Genomic DNA, 23524 nt, shown 5'->3' with positions numbered 1-23524 from the left:
CTGTACTACCCAACAATTGTATTTGGGAGCATTCACCCCAGACCAATAAAAACTTCTGTTCACCCAAACTCCTGGGTGGCGCAGTGGATTAAGCCTCTGCCTTCGGCTCCGGCCATGGTCTCGGGGTCCAGGGATCAAGCCCCACATCGGGCTCTCTGCTCAGCACGGAGCCTGCTACCCCCTCTCTCTCTGCCTGCCTCTCTGCCTCCCTGTGATCTCTCTCTCTGTCAAATAAATAAATAAAATCCTTAAAAAAAAATTAAAAAACAACACACAAACCCTGTACATGAGTGCTCATAGTGACAGTATTTGTGATAGCCAAGAATCAGAAAAAATCCAAATGTCCTTCCCCAGGGGCGTGATTCAGTAAACCACAGTCCACACCATGAACACCAGTCAGCCAAAGCTAGGGGTGCACTCTGGATACACACAAGACCCCGGGTGGATCTCAAGGGAATTATACGGAGTGAAAAATCTCATCTCAAGAGGTTACGTAATGTATGATTCCATTTATAGAACTTTCTTGATGACAAAATTAATAATAGGGAGAACAGGAGTCTGGGAGGGGATGGGGAGGAAGGCGGCTGTGGGGACAAGAGGGTAGTGGGAGAGATCCCTTTGATGGAAGTGTTATACATCTTGAGTGTGGTGGTGGACACACAAATCAATGCATGCAAGAAAGTGGTGTACATTAAACAGGCGCACACACACACACACACAACTGGTGGAATCTGGATAAGGGAGTGGGATTATATCACCGCCAGTCTCCTGGTTGTACTGAAGTGACACAGGACGTTCGCCAACAGGGGAAACTGGGTGAAGAGTACACAGGCTCTCTGTGCCGTCTTTCTTACAACCCCATGTGAATCTACCGTGATTGCAAAGTGAAAAGTTAAAAAAAATATATTGAAGACTACACAGAAATTTTGTTGCTGTGGGTCACATTAATTGGTATCTGCTATATGAGAAATTAAATCGGAGATATCTTTTAAGTATCTATTACCTATAAAACAATAATAAGCCCATCTTGTGTTAATACAGACAAATCATTTTTTATTTTTTATGAAATATATTTTTTGAAAAGTAGCAAGAAGAGTGTCACTGTTGTACACATTTACAAGTTCTCTTTAATGTCTGGCTTCACAGACAACTGACTCTCCTGTCTGCTGCTGCATTATAATATGTTGTGATAACGTGCAGTTTCTGGAAAATTCCACTGTACACCCATGAAAACTTAAGAGTGAAAAGGGCAAATAATGTCTTAGTGTTATTATGGAAATAGTTTGGCCTCGTGGATCCCCTCAAAGGGTCTCAGGGCCCCCAGGCAGTCCTGGGACCACACTTTGGAAATTCTTGCATTATTGTGATCATTCCTTCATACATTTGTGCCTGCACTTAGTGAGTGAGGACAAGGAGAACATCTTTTTCATCTTTGTATTCCAAGCACCTTATACAGTGCCTGGCAAAAAGCTGATACCCAATAAATATTTGATGAACCAACGGGATATTAACAACTTGTTAGCCCTTGGAGAGAGCAAGAGAAAGTGAGAGAGATCATCCATCTGATTGACAATATGGGCTTTAGAATTTTTAGTTCTGAGTCAGAATAAAGGTCAGAGTGTTCTGGCATAGCTTGGTCCCAAAGAACAAACATCGTTCTGAGAAACTAGGAGGCTCCTGGGGCATGAAACATGGGTTTGCAAAGACTGCGTGGCCTTTTGAGAAAGGTCTCACTGTGTCACCATTTCTCACAAGTCTTGACCTTGAGGCCTCTCCACACCATTCAGAACAAACCTGGGGAGATGGGGGTTTCGTGGGTTGTGTGGAGACATAATGAATTCTTTCTCTTGCTTTATCATCTTCCTACACCTAACCCCCAGGTCATCCCCCAAAGCACCCACTGCTGGCTAGTCTCGGTCCACTTGGTCCAAAGCCATTCTGGGAAGAGAAAAACAGTTCTACCCACCATTCCAGATTACAAATTGGTTCTTGTTTCTCATCCAAAGAATTCACCAAAGCACAATTTAGCAGGGAGCACACAAAAACCGCTGAAGCTGACTTAGAGTTGCCACGGAAAAATGTTCGTTAGAATCCACTCTGCATCAGACACTGAGCCAGACCTGTGTAATGTTCCATCATGACAAAACTCATGCTCCCCAAGCGCCCCCCACGCCCCCCCATCCCACTCCCCCACCCCCACCCTCCCACCCACCAAGGAGCTCCTGCTCTGGTGGAGAGAGGACTTGACTCTATAGTAGCCAGCAACCATGGCTCTGAGGTGGAGAGAGAAATCATCTCTCCTAGGATCAGGGAAAGGGGGTGCATTTGATTTTGTCCTTCAAAGGCAGGAGAGGGCTGTTGCCAGGCAGATGGAGGAGGGCACACCAGAAGGTAGCAGATTAGGGAATGGAAGTTTCTTTCTTTTATCACAGTCCAGGCTTTAGTGGTCTAGGGTCCTGTGGCAACCCCACCATGTCAGGGACCCAGGCCCCTTCCCTCCTGATGCTTCACCATACCCGAGGCTCAGCCCTCCTCTGTTTTAATGGTTCCAAACCATCATGCCTATATTCCAGCCAGTGGAAATGGGCAAGTGGAAGGGCAGACGTGTTCTTTCCTTCTGGGGGCACCAGCAGGAAGTTACACACTCACTTCCTGCTCACACCCCATGGATCAGAACACAGTTGCAAGGGAGGCTGGGAAATGGGATTTCCAGCTGCAAGCTTCTGTTGCTATATAGAAATTGGGCGACAGCTAGGGGTTTCTGCCCCCCAGCACGGAGGTGAGAAGAAAGTGCAGGGAGGTTTGAGAAGCCTGTAGCTAGATGTGTTTAGAAGTTGTGGGAAGGAAAGGGAAAGGTGAGTGGGAGGCTATGATGAAGAACAGCCGCTTTGTTCTGTAAGTCAGGGGTGCCCAAAGGGCACCGGATGGCTTTGTTGAAGCCCAAATGCTGAGCCCCACCCCCAGGAAGTCTGATTCAGCAGGTCAATGGTGGGACCTGAAAATGCACATTGCTAATCAGTTTCCAGATGCCACCTCCCCCCCGCACCCCCCCCCCCACTCCGTGCTGCTGATCAGGAACTCTGAGAAAGGTGAGGTCACAGAAAGTTTTAAAGAGAAGAGATGTCAAGGTCTGTATTTCAGAAAACTGATTCTGTTCAGCGATAGGGAACGAGCTGTACCGAAGCCTCCCAGAGCACTAGGGCTTCTCACCCTCTTGATCCTTAGCGTTCCTGCGAAATCTCACTCAAGAAAAACGGGGATAATAAAGAACCTGCAAAGCAGAGTTCACAGAACTCCAACACTCAAGGGTCGCTTCCTCCTTCCTGGTGGAGCTCATGGCGTCAGCATCACCCCGGACCCCCAGTTCTTTGCATTGTGTGCAGAAACCTGGATAAAGGTGAGGCAAGTCCTTTTCCTCCCTGGACTTGGGTTTCTCCACCAGTAATAATCATGAGGGTAATTTACCAATCCAGGTGCCAAAGACTGTTAGATAGCACAGATGAAAAAGCTGAACAATGTCCCAAGGCTGTGGGGACTCACAGACCCACTACGCCGTGGGTTGGAGAATAAAGTGGACTCCCCACGAAGGCCAATTTTCGCCGTGAGTTGGAGAGTAAATTGGACTCCCCACAAAGGCCAATTTGACAATCAAATCAGAATTTGAGATGCCCATGCCCTTTGACCCAAGAGCTCCATTTCCAGGAAATAAGCCTATAGATACACTCATGTTTATGTGCAAAAGACAAGTTGTTCAATGCCCATTGTTTGTTACGGCAAGAGGTGGGAAACAACCTAAAAGTCACACACAGAACGCTCATTAAATAAACCATGGGGAATGCACAAAAGGAATAATGGGCAGACCTTAAAAATAAGCTAGATCTAGGGGCACCGGATTGATTCAGTCAGTTAAGTGTTTGCTTTTGGTTCAAGTCATGATCCCAGGGTCCTGGGATCGAGCCCCACACAGGGTTCCCTGCTCGGTGGGGAGTCTGCTTCTTCCTCTCCCTCAGCCCCTCTCCCTGCTCATTCTCTCTCTCTCAAATAAATAAAATCTTAAAAAAAAATAAAAATAAAAAAGCAACAAAAAATAAGCTAGATCTATGAGCCAATTTATCTCTCGTAGATAGATGGGAGGATGAAGATGATGACGATGGCTAGAGAAAGATGTATGTGTATCTGTGTATCTCCCTTTCTCATATACATATATATGATATGTGTGTGTAGTTCATATGATACACACATGTATGATACATATATGACTAGGGGCTAAATACTGTCCTGATATGCTGCCATTTAGAAAAATATACCTGTGTCAAGAAGATCATACACACACACACATGCACACACACGAATACCCATGTAGATATGCTTGTGTATCTCTGGAAGGATTTGGAGAAACAGGTTGCCTTTCAGGATAGGAAGTGGAACAGAAGTCCAGGTTGAGAAGGAAACTTACTTCTCATGGTAACATTTGTTTGTTTTCAACCCCTGGTATGCATTATTTATTTAACTAAACATACAATGTCTTGGGCATGCTTTATCTCATTACATCTTCAGAACAACCTAGAAAGAGAGTACTCTTACTATTCCCAAGGCACGGGGAGATTCACTCATTTGGGGGAGGGATGTGGGAGTGGAAGGAGACTTGATGTGTAAGGTTTGCCAATTCCCACAGGGTAACTTCTCCCACCGTGGCTAATTTCACGCTGCCAGTGTGATGTCACTGAGCAGAGCTGGGAAGAGATGCACATGATCAGCTCTCCTGGGCCCGGAGGAACCAGCTCCAGCACACACCTATAAGGGTCCCTGGCACTCGGAAGGAAGGCACTATAGACTTCCCACTTCAAACCTGAAAGGGTCGCCTTTCAAGAGCAAAACAAATATAAGTAAATAGATCACGTCAGGACCTAAGAGCAGCTTCCGGGGATCTTTAGACAAAGATGCCGGAGCATTTATTTATAGTGTAAATAACCTGCCTTGTTCTGCAATGGATTTGAAACAGAAACCCAGAAATTAAAATTAAGCATCTGGGTTTTATATTTGCAAATTGCTCTGCCATTCTCTTTATGAAATAGTGCACACAGTTATACAAGCAGAAGGCAATAAAAGAATAATAAATTAATCAGTGTTAGCATTCTGTCAACACAGCCCCATAGACTTACCAGAGCCAGCCATCTAAATTAGGAAGTTGGTTTAGAAACTTTTCCAGTGCTTTAACGGGAGGGGTGGGGGCAAGAGGACCAGATACACTTGGATTTGAGCTGCGTTCTAGCTCTGCCACCTGCTAGGCATCTTGGGTAAGTCACCTTACCTTCTGCATCTCAATTTACACACGTGTCAAGTGAGGACAGCGGCACTATGCGGATTCGCAGACAGAGGCACCATGTTTACCAGGTGAGGTTAACCTGTGGTGTGTACCTGGACATAAGGCAGGGTGTTTTTCCCTAAAAAATTACCCCAGGTTATAAAGTGAGAGTTGCCTTATATTTAAGTTCTTACAGGCTTACAGAATGTTACATATTCCCTAGACTCTTAATTACTTGATTTTAAGCAACAAAGTATCCTTTGAGGAGGACCAATTTATAGAAGTCACCAACAGAAGTGATTTAAAAAAGAAAAAAAAAAAAGGCAAACAATCTCTGATACAGACATAGTCATTATCCTGGGAGTTGGCCTCACGCCCTGTATAATGAAGCCAGCCTTCTAAAGATGACTTTAAAAGCAATAAATTAGAAGCTAGGATGTTGTGATCGCAAATATAAACCGATAGGACCAATGGAAAAACAATAGTGTCCTAAGATTAAGTGAATCAGGACTTCGAGGTTAAAATCTTTCAACAAGAGAATCAGTACAGGCTCAAAAAGTCTTGCATCACACACAATTTCAATAGGAGTGAAATTTATTTTTCTAGAAAGTGAGTTGGGTGATTCAGAAACCATCCCTGGCAATAATAACGAAGCTAAAATCAAAGACACACAAGAAGAGACGGAATAAAACTGGTTTGTGAAATAAGAGAGCGGAAAAAAAACAGTATTTCCCAATTAAGATGTTATTTATTAATATATATTTAAATTTATTTAAATAATATCTTAATCTTGAAAGTACGTGCCTACCTAAAATAATATTACACATAGATATTTGATTATTTCATCTCCAGCCTTAAGAATTGATATATTCGAGTGCCCCCCCAAATACTTTCCTTTCTGCAATCTTCTTATTGTGAAAAATGAGAGGGTCGCTTTATATTTCTGACTTCCAAATACTGAGAGAAGTGTGTGCAGGCACTTAAAACTCAAGATAGTTCAGTGCGATTTGTGACAGGTGCTGTTATGGCTGTTAATACTATTTTTATTATGATTGTTCCACCACAAGCTGGGCTCTTTGGTTGTGCTCCTCAAAGTACTTACCTGGATTAGAGTTCCCTGATCTTCTACTTCCTAGCTGTGTGATCTTGTGCAAGTTGCCTAACCTCTCTGGGCCCCAGATACTATTTCTATTATTCAATATTATTATTTTTTTTTAATTTTTATTTCTTTAAGATAGAAATAATAGTAGTACTTCTCAATAAATTAGTAAATATGTAAGAAATGTTTGAACCAGTGCCTGGTAAGTGCTTCTTAAATGTTATTACCATTATATTCACCAACAGAGAACTATATTTATAAACATGGCAGTTTTCCTCACAATGCGGTGAGATTTTTATCAGCAGGGAACTTGTCTTGCTCATCCAGATCCCCAACTCACACAGAGGGCCGAGTGCCCAGTAAATGTTGGCTGAACCAATAATGAGTTCTATAGAGAGAGGAAGGTGATGTGCAATGTTGGGGGCCCAGCTCAGCACGTGGCTCACAGGTCACTGCAACGAACAACCCTTGGAGTTGGATACCTAGAGTGCAGCCTCATTCCTCACTGGCCAACTAAAATTGAAAATAAAATTACAGTGCAACACAGCTGGGCAAAACTGTAGAATGCGATTGGTGCCATCACTATGGAAAACGGTAGGAAGGGTCCTCAAGAAATTCAATATAGACCTACCATAGGATCTGGGAAGTCCACTTTTGAGTATTTATCCAAAGAAAACTAAAACACGAACTCAAAAAGATACATGCACCTCCATGTTTATGGTAGTGTTATTAATAACAGTCAAGATATAGAAACAACCTAAGTGTCATGTCCATCAATGGATGAATGGATAAAGAAAATGTGATATATGGGGCGCCTGGGTGGCTCAGTGGGTTAAGCCACTGCCTTCGGCTCAGGTCATGGTCTCAGGGTCCTGGGATCGAGTCCCACATCGGGCTCTCTGCTCAGCAGGGGGCCTGCTTACCTTCCTCTCTATCTGCCTGCCTCTGTCTACTTGTGTTCTCTGTCTGTCAAATAAATAAATAAAATCTTAAAAAAAAAAGAAAGAAAATGTGATATATGAATATATATTTATATATATTTTATATATTATATTTATGTATTATAGATATATTTTTCTAGATCTATAGATAGGAATATTATTCAGCCATAAAAAGAATGAGATCTTGCCATTTGTGACAACATGGACAGAATCTCAAAGCCTTAATGCTAAGTGAAATAAATCAGAAAGAGAAAGACAAATACTGTATGATCTCACTTATATGTGGGAACCTAAAAAAAGAAAAAACAAAACACCCCAACAACCCAAGCTCACAGATAGAGAGAACAAATAAATGCCAGAATTGGGTGGGTAGGTGACCTGAGTGAAGGGTGTCAAAAGCACAAATTTTCTGTTAGAAAAGAAGTAAGTCATGGGGAGGTCAAGTACAGCACGGTGACTATAGTTAATAATACTGTATTACATATTTGAAAGTTTGTAAGAGTTAATCTTGAAAGTTCTCATCACAATAATTTTGTAACTATGTATGATGATAGATGTGGATTAGACTTATTGCAGTGATCATTTCATTACACATACAAATAACAAATCCATACATACATGAAGCTAATATTGTATGTCAGTTAGATCTCAATTAAAAAAAATAAGACTATGGGGAGCCTGGGTGGCTCAGTCGTTTACCGTCTGCCTTCGGCGCAGGTCGTGATCCCAGAATTCTGGGTACGAGCCCCGCATCAGGCTCCCTGCTCAGCGGGAAGCCTGCTTCTCCCTCTCTCGCTCTCTGTGCTTATGTTCCCTCTCTCATTGTCTCTCTCTCTCTCTGTGTCAATTAAATAAGCAAATACGTAAATCTTAAATAAAAATAAACATTTTAAAAAAGACTATAGACTGGATCTTTCTGTCTCCACACTGAGTTCCTTCCTGACAGGAACTGGCTGTTGTTCATCTCAGTCCCCCTCGCTGGCAAACAGCAGGAGTCCATCAGTACTCCCGGAGCAAATGAGCTATGAGGTGCACTCTGCATTATTGCACAGTGCTTTTTAACTGAATTTTATTGTTTTACTCATCTCTATTAAAAAGCGCCTAAAAATTAATAACCAGGGATGCCTAGGTGGCTCAGTTGGGTTAAGTGTCTGCCTTTGGCTCAGGTTATGATCCCAGGGTCCTGGGATCGAGTCCCACATTAGGCTCCATGCTTGGCCAAGAGCCTGCTTCTCCCTCTGCCTGTTGCTTCCCCTGCTTGTGTGTTCTCTCTTCTCTCTGACAAATAAAAAATAAAATCTTCAAAAAAAAAAAATCCCCAAAAATATACATTGAAAGTTTAAATTATACAAAAATGTTAAAAGTAGAAGAATCGTCTGGAAGGAATTCTTCTTGGCATCTAGAGTATTATTTATCTAAACATTCCTTTATGGATGCATGAAACTAACATGTAAGTACACATGGGCTTATCATGTGATAGTTTCAGACCACAAATCAGATATGCCCGGGTTTAAAATCAAGCTCCACCTATTTAGTGGCATGGCCTTGAGAAAATCACCCCTCTCCGTGCCTCAGTTTCTTTTTCTTTTTATTTATTTATTTGTGAGAGAGAGAGCTCTGCAGAGGGAGAGGGAGAAGCTGGCTCCCCGCTGAGCAGGGAGCCCCACGTAGGGCTTGATCACAGAACTCTGCGATCATGACCCCAGCCAAAAGGAAGCCAGATGCTTAACCCCAACTGAGCCACTCCCGATTCTACGGAAAAATGGAGATGATGAAGCCCTCCCTCTAGGCTTATTGCGGTCTAAACAGAGCACTTAGGCTAGCGACAAACACAGAGAAACAACTCCGTGAAGACTAGCAGTTATGAACTTACAAATATATATTAAGACAAAATATGAAGTCCCATTATAGATCCTAGTTTACATTTCCTTTTTTTTTTTTTAATGTAACAGCATGTTGTGATGGTTCATGCTCATACATACAGAGCTAATTCCTTCTTTTTGATGGCTATGTTATATTCAAATGCGTATGTAACTAATCCCTGTCTGCTACCTGAGTATTTCTAACATTTTACTATTACAAATAACTACAATAAAAATCCTCATTGCACACATATTGCTCCACCCTTGGGGAAGAGGATAAGTTCTAGAAATGGGACCACTGGATCCGAGTGCATGAATTTTTAACTATACGAATAAACAATGAGTTATCAAACTGCCTTCCTAAAAGGCTGTATCCTTTACACTTTGATCAGCGAGTGTACTTTGTTGCCTTGTGGCTGTATACACTTCAGCCAGATTCCCCAACCGTTTCTTTTGAATGTCTGGGTTGTTAACAGAATCAGGGACTTCGCCCTGCTACTTCTGCATTATACTCCCTTATCTTTTCCCCAAACCATCAACAACTCCTAAGAACCTAGCAACCAATTTTCTGCAGCAAATGTTCAGGTATATAGCCTGGCGGAGAAGTTTTATACTATTCCCAGACGGGAGAGGAAGCAAGGTTGGAATTCCTGAGCCTTTTTGGAGACCAATAGGAAGAACAAATGAAATTAGAACAATCCATTAAGTTTGGGAAACCGGGTGCCGGTATCTGCTTGCATCTTTGTTTTCTGTGACTTGGACCCTCGTTAAAGAGACAAGAGGCCACCTTTGCGGAGTCTTGCTGGGGACCGGATGTCTCCAGCGCGCCCTGTCCCCAGGGTGGTGATTTGAGTACTTAACTACTTGAGGCTCTTGCGATGCTTTAGGTAATAATAGGACAACAGGTGGCCGTCAGAGCCGGAAGCTGAACAGCGCCACCAAGAGGACAGGCTGCCTTAGTGGTAGCTAAATCCCTCGCCCTTTCATTTTTAATTTTGATTTTAATCCAAGTAATAAATATACATAGTGGTTAAGAGTGAGTACTACAAACCAGATCCTATGACAAGGCTTATAAGAAGAATGCCACCTCCAAGTCTCATCCATGAAGCAGTAACTCATTTTGTGATCGTCTCTTCAAACCCGTTTATGGCAGCACTTCCAAGATTTTTAAATTTTCGGCTTTTCTATTAACTTACAGCAATGGAGAATAAGAACTTAGTTTTCCTCTCTCTCTCTCCTCTCTTTCTCTACACACACACACTCACACACACACACACACGCAAACACAGACACCCTCTCCAATTTTCCCCAAATAATTACAGCATAATTTTTGGTTAAATCAATGGGCTGTTTTTACATTACAATGACAATGTAATATTATTTCCAGCTAAGTGTTGTAGTTTATGATGATTACAATGTTTTTCTTCTAAATCGTTTTTGTTTTCTTGGCTTTAATAATCACTGTGTGCCTTATTTGCTTAGTTTTCTCTGTAATAGCTCCAATCCATCTCCCAATTCTTTGCCAGAACACCAATCCTTCATAACGGCCTCAGCTTTGTGTTCAGTCTAGGGGCAGGATAGTGTAATGTTGTGGTTCTTAAAGCATGGTCAGTCCCTGGACCAGCAACAGTACAGCATCGCCTGGGACCTAGCTAAAAGATGCAAACCATCGAGCCCTACCCAAGACTTACCAATTAGCTTCCACTCTGGGGCTGGGGTCCAGCCCTCTGGTTTTTTAACCAGCCCTCCAGGGGATGCCGGTGTGTACTTGAACTTGAAAACATCTGTTTAAGGGTTAAGAGCTTGGATACCCAAACCCAAGGCTGCCAGAGGGCCTGGATCCCAGCTTTTGCACTCCTTTGGGATAGAAGAGCTTCCAGGGCCCAATCTCCCCATTCACTAAATGGGGACAAACCAGGTCTCCCACACAGTTGTTAGGAGCTCCTTGGCCTTGGGGAGCCATACCAACTCCAGTTTTCCTCGGGGACACCCCTCCTGGAGCCCAGTGAAACTCGTTCCAGCACGGGAGGGGAGTAAACCTGGCTGCAGAGAGCCTCCCTGGGCCTTCCTGGGTCCTCTGCTCAGAACCTGCCGTCCATGAGCCTCTTTTAGCACCCCCAGGGTCCCCCGAAGTGAAGTCCCCTCCTCTACCCCCTGTAGGAGCCTCACTCCCCCTGCCACAAGCACCATTTCGCAGCATTCTCGGTCAGAGGCCCCTGCCACCTAGCCCAACCCCCCCTCCTCCTCCCCACGCACTCTGTCCCAGCCCTCTAGAGCCATCTCCTGCCCCTCCCAGCTTCCAATCCTCCCGCAGTCCTCCACTCAACCCAACCTTCCCCTCCTGGGCCAGAGCTCCTCCTTTGGCCACAGAACCACCCCCATACTATCCCTGGGGCGCTCTCCTCCCCTGGAATACTGGGATGGGCAGGGAGCATCACCATTCTGCCTTCCTCCTCCCTGCAGTTCTCAGGCTGACTATCTCTGTAGGCCTCAGATTTCCTGCTCCTTTGGCTTTCTGTGGTGCTCGGCCTATCACAAAGGCTTGGGAAATCCCTAGTCCTCATCCTGGCCCACAAGTTCCCGTCTCACCACCAGCCCACCACATCTCTGTCTCCCTGTCTCCTGCCTCTCTTACCCATTCCCTGCCTTCCAGCCACACGGGCCTCCTTTGCACCGCTCTTCCCTCCGACACAAATGCTCTTCCGGTAGATAGGCATTTGGCTGACTCTTTTACTTCTAGCAGGTCTCTGCCAAAGGCTACCTCCATGGAGAGGTTTTCTCAAGCCACCATTCTAAAATGGCACCTGCTCTGTCCCTTGCTGTCCCTTTACAAACTGCTTCAATGTCCTGTGTAGGAGTGTTATTTACGACCACATAATCCCATTACGTGTTTAAAAACCTTTTTTTTTTTTTTTAAGATTTTATTTATTTGACAGAAAGAGAGAGTATGCACACAAGCAAGGGGAGAAGCAGAGGAAGAGAGAGAAGCAGGCTCCCCACTGAGCAGGGAGCCTGATTCAGGGCTCCATCCCAGGGTCCTGGGACCTCACAGCTGCCCCTCCCTTTTCCTTCATTTTTCTGGTCACTGAATGCTGGGTTCCAGTCACGTGTCTGGCACCACGTGAGGCTCCAGGGATATGGAGGCGGGCATGCGTGCTGACAGAGAGAGGTGTGGAAGAAGGCTTGCCCTAATTTTCACAGAAATGCTTACCCTGGGGAGGGCTTCTCAGGAAAGATAGAGTGAAGAGTCTTGGGTCTCTGTTCCAATCCTAGCTGGGCAACCTCCTCCTTCCTCAGTCTCTTCATCTATAAAATGGAGCTAATGATAGTAGCAACCTCACGGGACTGGCATGAAAATACTTTGTTAATTCCAGTGGCTGACAGACAACTTCAATAGCTATTGGCAGTTGGTTATAAGAAGAAGAGGGTTCCTTCTGTAACTTAAGAAAAGCCAGAATAAAGAAAAAAAAAAATCAGTCAAGCCATCAACAATGTTTCAAGCAGCCTGGCCCTTCCTAAACACACACACAAAAAGACGTACCTTCCTTGTGGTTCCCCCAGAACTTCAGATCCAATCTCACTTTTAAGACTCAAGTGGGATAGGGGCACATGGGTGGCTCAGTTGGTTAAGTGCCTTTGGCTCAGGTCATGATCTCAGGGTTCTGGGATGGAGCCCTGCATCCGGCTCCCTGCTTGGCATGAAGCCTCCTTCTCCCTCTCCCAACCTCCCCCTGCTCGTGTTCCCTCTCTTGCTGTCTCTCTCTCTGTCAAATACATAAATAAAAATCTTAAAAAAATAAACAAATAAAAATCTTAAAAAAAAACATAAATAAAAATCTTAAAAAAAAAAATAAATAAAAATCTTAAAAAAAAAAAAACAACCTCTGAGGCCAGTAATGGCAAACACTGGGCCAGCCTTGCCTCAGCACCATGCAGCCTTCCAGAAACTCTGAGTAAAGATACAGGTGTTCATGGCATGACAGGATTTGGGTTTGCCTTTTCACCTTTTAAATCAACTTTATTGCAGTATAATCTCCATACAATAAAATTCCATCACCCAGAAAATGTGGGGGCACTCAACTCCCACCCCAAAGATAACCCACCGATGCGTTTTCTGCCACCATGGATCAATGTTGCTTGACTTTATACTCATGGAGTCACACAGCATGGACTCTTTTTAATCCTTTTTTTTTTTTTTTTTTTAAACAGCTTTAATGAGGTAAAGCTGGAAAACTGACCTCTGTAAACCGCACCTATTTAAAGCATCTGATTTGAAGCGACTCACACATTTCCCAACCCTGGAAATGATCATGAGATAATTTCAAGATAATAAACATATCCATCAGCCCCTAAAAGTTTTCCTCACGTGCCTGCCTCCCCACCCCAACTACTAATCTGCTTTCTGTCACTGTAAATTAGTTTGCATTTTCAAGCACTGTAAAGAGAATCATGAGGTCTGTACTCTCCTGTGCCTGGTTCTTTCATTCAGCATCATTATTTTAATTGAACCATTCCGCCCTGGCAGCATCTCACTAGATAGGAAGACCACAGTGGGATATCCATGTACTTCCTGATGAACATTAGAGTGTTTTCCAGTTTGGGACTCTTATGGAAAAAGCCACTACAAGCATTCTTATGAAAGTGTATTTGTGAAGATAAATTTTCATGTACCCTGGGTAAACAGAGAGGCATGAGGTGCTGGGCTGTAGGGCAGATGTTTATTTAACTTCATAAGAAACTGCCACACTTTGTTTTCTTTTGTTTTTTTTTTTTTTTTCCCAAAGTGGTGGGACCACTCTACACACTCACCTGCTGTCTAAAGTTGAACATCAAGCTTGTTCCTGTCTCGTGGTTTCTAGGCTTCTTCCTGCTTCCTTAAAGCCTTACCACTAGTTTTAGCTTCAGGTGTCCTCCACCCCCACATTCATATGTTGAATTCATAAGCCCCAGTACCTTAGAATTTAACACATTTGGGGATAGGTCCTTAAAGAGATCATTAAGGAGGGTGTGGGTGGCTCATGTGATTAAGCATCTGCCTTTGGCTGGGGTCATGGTTCCAGGGTCCTGGGATGGAGCCCCGCATCGGGCTCCCTGTTTGGTGAAGAGTCTGCTTCTCCCTCTCCTTCTGTGTGCTTGCTTGATCTCTCTCTTTCTCTCAAATAAATAAATAAAGCTTAAAAAAAAAAATAACGAGCTTATTAAGTTAATACGCCCATTAAGGCGGGGCCCTAATCCAATAGGACTTGTGTGTGTCCTTACAGTAAGAGAAAAAGGTACTCACACAGAGGGAAGACCTTGTGGGACAGTCAGAAGGCAAACACCTTCAGGCCAAGAAGAGAGGTCTCAGGGGAGAAACTAAACGTGCCAATACTTTGATCTTGGACTTTTAGCCTCCAGAACTGTGAAAAAATGAATTTGTTAAGCCACCCAGTCTGTAATATTTTGTTAAGGTGGCCCTGGCAAACCAACACAGAGGACTTCTCATCACCATTTTGCAACCATTATAATAATTGATCCAGGCAAGAACCCTCAATGAACGCTAAAACCAGCAGACCGAGAGTGAGATGAAAAACAGGATAGTCTCAAAATATCTTCCCCCAAGATACTTTTTTTTCCTAAGATTTTATTTATTTATTTGACAGAGAGAGAGATCACAAGTAGGAAAAGCAGCAGGCAGAGAGATGGGGGAAGCAGGCTCCCCGCTGAGCAGAGAGCCAGATGCTGGGCTCAATCCCAGGATCCTGAGATCATGACCTGAGCTGAAGGCAGAGGCTTAACCCACTGAGCCACCCAGGTGCCCCTCCCCCAAGATACTTATTAATTACAAAGGGGAAAACAGCAACTTTTCAGTGGAGTACGAAGGTGGACATCATCTTAACCAAATGATCAAAGTAAATATCACTAATTTTGGGACAAACCAAGTTATGTGCCTTCTGATGGGATACACTCAGGACACGGTTTCTCTCAGTGGCATTCCTACCAAAAACGCATAACCTGAATCCAATCGTGAGAAAATAAAAGATTCAAATTAAGGACATCTACAAAATAACTCACCAGTACTCTTCAACAATGTCAAGGTCATGAAAGACAAAGGGTGAGGAACTAACTCCTTCTCCAGATTAAAGGAAACTAAGAAAACAGGACAGCTAAATGAAACCTGCCATCCTGAATTGGATCCTGGGGAATGGCTACATTATTGGGACAATTGGCAAAATTTAAATCTTAAAGGTGTATTAAAAGAATCATGTCAACACTAAAATTCCTGATTTTGATCATTACCCTGAGATACTGCAAGACAATGTCCAAGTTCTTAGGACATACACACAGAAGTATATCAGATAAAGGGGCAAAACGTTTGGAAATCCACTCTAAAGTGATTTAGAGAAGAAAAGTATGCGTACATATTATATACACAAACACATGCACAAAGGAGAATATGATAACACAAACGTAGCTAAATACAACAATTTGTTATTTGGGTTAAAAATATCAGAATTCTTGTGTTCACTTTGGCAGCATATATACTAAAAACTGAACGATACAGAGATTAGCAAGGGTGCAAGGTTGTTACCCTGTGCAAGGGTAACACGCAAATTCATGAAGAGTTCCATAGTAAAAAAGAAATAAGTATATGAGAATTCCTTACTACTCTTGTAACTTATATGTAAATTTTAAATTTTAACTTCTCCCCACCCCCACCCCCCACACCACCCCGGGGCAAATTACATCCTTTCAATGGCTACACTATCAGAAGTGGCCAGCTCCCAAACCCAAACCCAAAGTGTTCTTTTATTCTTTTTCTCCATTATACTTATCCATGTCAAAAATTATTGTTGGGCACGTAGGTGGCTCAGTGGGTTAAGCCTCTGCCTTCAACTCAGGTCATGATCTCAGGGTCCTGGACCAGCTCTCTGCTCTCTGTAGGGAGCCTGCTTTCTCCTCTCTCTCTGCCTGCCTCTCTGCCTACTTCTGATCTCTCTCTGTCACATAAAGTAAAAATTTTAAAAAATTGTTTAGTTAATAGTACCTGACATTTACTTGTGTGCAAGGTCCTGTCCTGTTCCAAGTGTACAACCACAGTGACTCCTCCGACTACTGTTCTTCCCATCTTGCAGATGGGAACTAAGACACGAGAAAGTTAATTAAATTGCACAAGATCACTGGTATCATGTCTCCTCCAGGGGCGTAGACCTTCAACTAAGGTAGACATTGTCTTGTTCACTGCCCTTTCCCTCTCACTTAGAACAGTGCCTAGCGCATTATAGGAATTCAATAAATACTCACAGATTCAGTTTAAAAATAATGGGTACCTACTAGGCAGTGGAGTACAAAGCAGCCAATAAAACAGCACTTTCAGCCTTGCATCCAATTAGTCACTTAAATATATTCATGTATACTTAGCCACTCTTAATATATGTATTTATATATAAATTTTGCATACACACACACATATTTTCTTTTTTTCAATCTGGCGCTATCGACGCTGGGAGGTTAAGGTCAGCCTTGCACCCAATTAGCTGCTTACATATATTCATATATACTTAGCCACTCTTAATATATGTATTTATATATAAATTTTGTATACACACACACATATTTTCTTTTTTTCAATCTGGCGATATCGACGCTGGGAGGTTAAGGTCAGCCTTGCACCCAATTAGCTGCTTACATATATTCATATATACTTAGCCACTCTTCATATATGTATTTATATTTTTGCATGTATTTATTTTTATATTATATTTTTATATATTTGTATTATGCATTTATATATTATACATATAGATTTCATTTGGAGCTATCAACGCCGGGAGAGTAAGGTCCAATCACCCATTCCGCAGAACAGAAAACTGAGGCACGGAACGGAACAATGATTTGCCCAGAATCAAGGGGCTATTGGCAGGCAGGGTGTGGATTCCAACGCCGTCCGGAAGGTTCCCAGGCGCAGCCTATGAATCAATCAAACCGCCCAATCCGACCAACCAATCGGTATTTATGAAGCGCCTACTGCGCGCAGCCCCTCTTCACGCCGCGGAGGCGGAGGAAGGAGGCTGTGGTGGGCAGGCAGCGGCGGAGACCGGAGGACGCCGCCGCTCGGCGGAATTTGGCGCCTATTTTTTGTTGGCTGGGTGTTCTCGCCTCTGATTGGGCCGCGGCGCGGCGTGCTCGGCGCGCCCGGCTGCGGCTGCTCTGTCGACCTTGGCTAGACCCGGGCGGCGCGGCGCGCGACCGGCCTCCCGGGGGATGGGCCACCAGGAGCCCCCGCTGGCCCGAGTGCGGGCGGGAGGTGCGGCTTATATAAACAGGTTATGTAAAGGGCTCAGCTGGCGCGAACACGTGGAGAGCCGCGGGAGTCCGAACAGCCGGGTCCCCCCCTCGAGCGCCGCCGCCGCCACCCGTGCCGCAGCAAGCTCCAGCGCACACCCGGCCGGAGCCGCCGCCTCTCGCGCCGCTCCGTACCAGAGGCAGCCCTGGCCCGGAGCGGACCATCCCCAGCCCCGGGCGCCAGGGGGGAAACGGGCCGCCCGGAAGTGGCGGGACGCCAGCCAGGTAAGGACGCAGGCGGCGCAGTCAAAGCAGCCGCCGAGGCTGGAGCCACCTCCGCCCCCTCGGGCGCTAGGGGAGGGCAACTGGGTCCCCAGTTTGGCGGGCTCGGGGACGCGGTACTTTTAAGCCAACCTCCTCCACCCGCCGCCCTCGGGGACTTGGGTTGGTCCGCAGAGCTCCGCTCAGGCTTAATTCAATGGACTGTTTACACCCGGGAGAACCCAAGGCGGGATGCGAGGAGGGGAGTCGCAGAGGGGACCAGATAGGGGAAAAGATTTCCACAGTCAGAGTTACCTCTTAAGGCAATTTTCTTAAGTCATGAAGACTGCTGGTCCTCGTTTTTCCTACTCTTAGGCAACAGATTAACTGCGAAGGGGCGTGTGTTTTGCCTTTCTTTCCGGTTCCCCCTCTGAGCCAGAGCCTAGTGGTTTCGTCCTTCCCGCTTTCTCCTCCCCTCCCCCGTTCAGTCAGCGGCGGCGGCTTCCGTCTTAAAGGGGCCGCGGCGGCCGGAGGAGGTGGAGGTGGGACGCTCTACGGCCTGCGCTCTTTTCCTTCCTGCTTCGGCCTACTTGGTTAACCGATTCTTTCGCCCGCAGGTCACAATCCAGGGTCCCGCTCCTCCGCGTCCCGGGGCCGGACGGAGGGATGAGGCAGGGGGGACCCAGGCAGCGCCGTTGCTGCTCCCCCCGCTGCCCGCAGCCATGGAAACGGGGGAGGAGGACGGCGCCCGCAGAGGTACACAAAGCCCCGAGCGGAAAAGGCGAAGCCCAGTGCCGCGGGCGCCCAGCGCGAAGCTGAGGCCGGCGGCGGCCCAGGCCATGGATCCGGTGGCGGCCGAGGCCCCGGGCGAGGCCTACCTGGCGCGGCGGCGGCCAGAGGGCGGCGGCGGGTCGGCGCGGCCGCGGTACAGCCTGTTGGCGGAGATCGGGCGCGGCAGCTACGGCGTGGTTTACGAGGCAGTGGCCGGGCGCAGCGGGGCCCGGGTGGCGGTCAAGAAGATCCGCTGCGACGCCCCCGAGAACGTGGAGCTGGCGCTGGCCGAATTCTGGGCCCTGACCAGCCTCAAGCGGCGCCACCAGAACGTCGTGCAGTTTGAGGAGTGCGTCCTGCAGCGTAACGGGCTAGCCCAGCGCATGAGCCACGGCAACAAGAACTCGCAGCTGTACCTGCGCCTGGTGGAGACCTCGCTCAAAGGTAGGAGCGCCGCCGGCCGTCCCGCCCACAGGGGACCTGATCCCACGGCTCTGGACCGCTCTGGACCGCTCTGGACCGCTCGGCCCTGGCGGGCCCCCAGACTCTTAGGCCCTGGTCCCGGTCCTGTCAGCCTGGGCCCAGACACGCCCTCCTTCTCGGGGGCCTAGACGTTTAGGCCCTTCTCTCCCCTCAGGACCCCGGATCGGTCCCTGGCGCAAACGGGAGCTGGTACTTTAGTAAAAAGGGGCTTATTGAGTGTTCACCGTTATCTTAGTTAAGTGCTCAGTGAAGGTGGACTGTTAGTGTCAAACTTCTAGTATTCTGAGTTTGCCTGGGAGATGAGGGAGATTGGGCTGAGTTGGTGGAAGAACTTCAGAACCCCCTCTCTAGGGCCTCTTCTCTTTCCCTCCCCAAACTAAAAGAACTTTGCTGGACCCACCCACACCCAGTCCCTGCCTGGTTCCAAATGTCCTGACACCCTTCAGCTCCACCCCCAAACTCTTGCTTCTCAGTCTTCCGTTTTCCTCTGAGACCCCCCCTCCCCCAGCACATCCCAAGGCAGTCAAGCAAACCGGTGGGTTTCCTGGCTTAGTCCTCTGGGGCCTGCTGGATAATACTCCTGCCCCAGGTGGGCCTAGAGCTGACACATAACACAGAACATCTTTTTTCCTCCTTTTCTCCGTTTTACATACTTTTTGTAAACCCCCTGAGGCTGGCTGGCTTGGGTGTTTATAGGGAAGATGGGCTTTGGGGAAGCAAGGGGGCTGCAGTCGTGGGAGGGCTAATCCTAATTTCTGGGTTTTAGTTGCAGTTAGTTGCACTCAGTTAGGGAGTGAGTTCATCTTTGAGTGCCCAGTCTCACATGTCTTGTTCAGACTGAAAATTGGCCAAGGATCTCTAAAGACAGGAGAGGGCCAGGGGCCTGGAAAGGTCTTAGGAGACTTTCTTAGGGGAGAGGTTAAGTGTTCCATCTATGTCCTAGATGTCCTGTAGAGTGACTTTGGGTAATAACTTTTAAAAGTAAATTCTCTCCTCTTTCTATACATGGAGAAACTAAGGATTAGAGGTAAACAAATATAATTTGAGGAGGTTAATCAGCTTGTAAGGAGAGTTGGGATTTCCTTACAGATTTTCAGAGCGTAAGTGACATAAACCCAGATCTGTCTTGATTCAAGGTCTGGATCTTTTCATATGGGTAATGATGCCCTCGCTTCCCCAAGAATAAACTGGAACTGACCTTTAAGAATGGGAAGGATTTGGGGTGGGGTTGGACAGGGCATTTTGTTTGTGGAATTTTTGCCCAATTTTAAACATCCTGCAACCCATCCCAGGAGAACTCCGTCCCATTTTAAGTCTGTTGTTTGACAGTGGACTGGGGGATTTGATCAGTATCACTGGGAGTCCTTTTTCAAAATAGGTTTTCACTTTTTACGCCCAGCCCTGCCTCATCCATTCTGAAAAGCCCACCCTCTTTCCCCAGGGTGAATATATTTGTTTTGAAAAGACTTTCTAGGAGATTCCTTGAAGCTTATCTGTATTGTGCAAGCTATTCACTTCCATCCTCAGACTGTCTTCTCCACTATGATTGACCAATAGTTTGGACTTCATAATACATGACTGCCCTGGGATGTGGGAATTCACTTTGCCAATGATCCCCTTCTATCCTCAATTCTTTGAGGCCAGTCTTGAAACTTCCACCCAGGTGGGGAAGTCTTGGTTTCCCACACATAGATACTGCAGATTCTCTCACGTGTAGAATTTGTCAGAACTCCACAGTAAACGCTGGCAGTATAACCTCCTGGTTAATAGCCTAGGCTTTGTGTTTGGGCTTACTTTAAGTCATGGCTTGTCTGCACTGACTGCAGCAGGCATGAGACAAGTTGTTTAAAACCTCTGGGGAGCATTCCTTTATCAGTAAGATAAGGGTGCCTGTGTTCTCGAGTTGCTGTGCAGCCTGGGAATGTTCCTAAGTGCTCTGATAAGGAGGAACTCAGCAAGTTGAGTCCACGTTTTGAGTCCTCTTTCATCATCCCCTTTGAGATTCATTCACTGCTCTTGAGTTCAAGTTTGACCGTGGAACACATCCCATTGTCTCGGTTGTTAGTAACACCAGGTTGAGAGACACACTGGTATTTTCTGCCTCCCTTTGTGAGTTAAAACAGATCTAGAGAAACAAAATAATTTTGTTTTAGGTCATACACTTCAGTCACCCTTTCAGTTGGGCCTCTTCAAAATATTTGATCCTCTGCTATGGGTCAGGCAATGTTGAGGGCTCAGAGAAAGAGCAGTCAAGGGAAGGGTGCACAACTAGCTGTTGAAACTGACATCGAAATTTACATGTCAAATGTTAATTTAGCAAGCAGTAAATAGGCATTGTTTTCTGCTATTAGTATTAAAGTGAAGAACAAAAAGACCCACTTTGCTCTTAAGTAAGTTTTCCTGTGTTCAGCTTCCATAATTGGGCAGTCTTAATCAGCCCTGGGGCGCTGATTTACAGCTTGCTGATAGCATTCCCAAAAAGTCCCAAGAGCTGGGAGGAATCTCAGATAATCTGGTTCTGCCCTGTCATTAAACAACTCCTGTGCAGTCAGTCACCTTTTGCCCAGCCTCTTGCAATTTAGAATAATTTTGAAATAGACCAAAAAAGTGTTAATCTTTCTTAACTTTTGAACTAAATCTGCATAGTTTTAGAGAGTCCTCAGAGTTGCCTTTTGGGTGGTTGGGGCGTGGCAGTCTTTGCCCCAAAGGAACTCAATTTGGAAAGTTTGAGCACCTGGAGAAGACTTTTTTAAGTGCTAATCAGAGTCACAGGAGGGAAAGGCTAGTTGTCTGGTTAGCGAGGGCTTTCCACAGAGTGTTGTACAGGATAAACAGAAATGATAATCTAGAGTTAGCTAGGAGTTGGCAGAAAAGATAGGCTTGAAAGAAGGTAGAGAAGGAGTGGGATTTATTTTACAAAGGGCTGAATAGGGAATAGTTAGGATTTTTTTCCCTCTTCAGTATCAGCACACTTAGTGAATACGCAGAAGGCATCTTTGAAGTCTTAAAGAAATTATTTGACCTGTAAATCCAATATCTAAAAGAAAAGAGAAACTTCTTAGTGCAGTTCTTAGGCTTATCCAACTTTGATAGCCTGTAGGTCTCCTGTCCTTGCTTTCTCTCTGAATGTAGAACAAACACATAGAGTGTTATGTAGTGAAGAGGAGTTCCAGGGCCAGTGGTGTCTTGGAACCCTGATCTGGCCTTCTGTTTCACAGGGAGGGAAACAAGAGACAGGACTTGCCTCATATGAATGAGTGAGTGGTAGCATTCAAACCAGCTCCCGGGACTTTCTTAAACCAGTTTAACAATCCTGTAAATTACTCTGTTGATGCGTTGATGTCTTTGTTTAGCTTTCAAGTACTTGTCACAAGAAACAGGAGTTAAAGCATAAACAGTTTGCTTTATCCCCTTGTTTCCTTTGCCAAAGGACCCTGTCCTGAATGTACCTAAAACTGAATTCTAGCTTGCTGCCATTTAGAAGATAGCAGGCAAGCTTCATTGTCAGACTAAATTCAAATTCCTGCATGCTCTCTAACGCACACACTGATCATTCTGACAGCGATGAATATGTTAATATGTATAATATATCATCTTCAGGACAAACCCAGGGCTCATAAGGCCAAATAACAAATAAGTCTGGAAAAGCTTGGCGGGGGTCTAGCTTATCCCCTCTTAGTAGGACATTGGTTCTGCTTTACCAATTATTTCATGTTTACCGCGCTTAAGAGATCTTAGGCAGCTTCGCGTGGGTAGGAATCAACGCCCTTGGGAAGTCAGGTCTGTGCCTTTGTGCCCAGTGGTGACTGTGAGCCAGGCACTGCGGAGAGGCCATGCAGTTTCCTCCATGAGGCATGCAGAAGACACAGTCCCACATGACCGTGGCTCAAGGTCTGAAATGATGGGTAGCCGCTCAGACCCTAGAAAGTGGCTCTGAATTCTTTACTATGGCTTGGGGCTCAGAAAGGCAGAGAGCCAGGCAGTGATGTTCGGCTACTCAGACATAGATCCAAGGTGTCATTCAGGGTCTGAGAAATGAACAGGACACAACAGGGCACGAGCACTGTTGGGGAGCCCCCAGGTTTGGCTTCTACTTTCACCCTGTTAGTAACTGCTACAGCTTACTGATGGCTGTGGGCTGGTGCTGCGCTAGGCTTTATACCTATTAACTGCTTCAACCCTCACTACCCCCTTTTGAAGTCGGTGCTATAATGATCCCTGTTTTACAGGTGAGGAGACCGAGGTTAGCAAAATTGCCCCGTGTAAAGCAGATAACCAAGCTGAGGTCTGAGCACAGGCTTTCAGGCTTGAGTCCGCGCTTTCCAACAGCTGTGCTGCACTCTTGGGACAGGTGGCTTAAATTCTGGGTCCTTCTGTTTTTCTTGGTTGTTAAATGGGCATAATCACATTTTACTCAGAAATTAATGGCTGCTGATTATTTTTTAATTAGGTGCTAATCTGTACTGGGCACTGCTAGTCTCAACAAGGGGTGTCTCCCCTGTGTCTTGGCTTGCAGGGACCCTGTACCTCCTTTCTG

At 45.6% G+C, this 23524-nt stretch overlaps 1 protein-coding gene across 1 annotated transcript in view; it reads left to right on the top strand.

Moving 5' to 3' along the window:
* The first annotated feature begins 17377 nt into the window (after positions 1 to 17377).
* Positions 17378 to 23524, top strand: part of STK35 (serine/threonine kinase 35) — a 42194-nt gene continuing 36047 nt past the window's right edge. Inside the window, exons 1-2 of the mRNA XM_082743743.1 lie at positions 17378 to 17757; positions 18351 to 18948. Of these exons, the coding sequence (XP_082599869.1) occupies positions 17452 to 17757; positions 18351 to 18948 (904 nt within the window). The 5' untranslated portion in view covers positions 17378 to 17451. The remainder of the gene's footprint in view (positions 17758 to 18350; positions 18949 to 23524) is intronic.

This window comes from Mustela nivalis (assembly GCF_964662115.1).
Source record: "Mustela nivalis genome assembly, chromosome: 8".
In the NCBI taxonomy this organism is placed as follows: domain Eukaryota; kingdom Metazoa; phylum Chordata; class Mammalia; order Carnivora; family Mustelidae; genus Mustela; species Mustela nivalis.
Note: the sequence above shows the minus strand (reverse complement) of the source record. Positions and strands in the feature narration are given on the sequence as shown.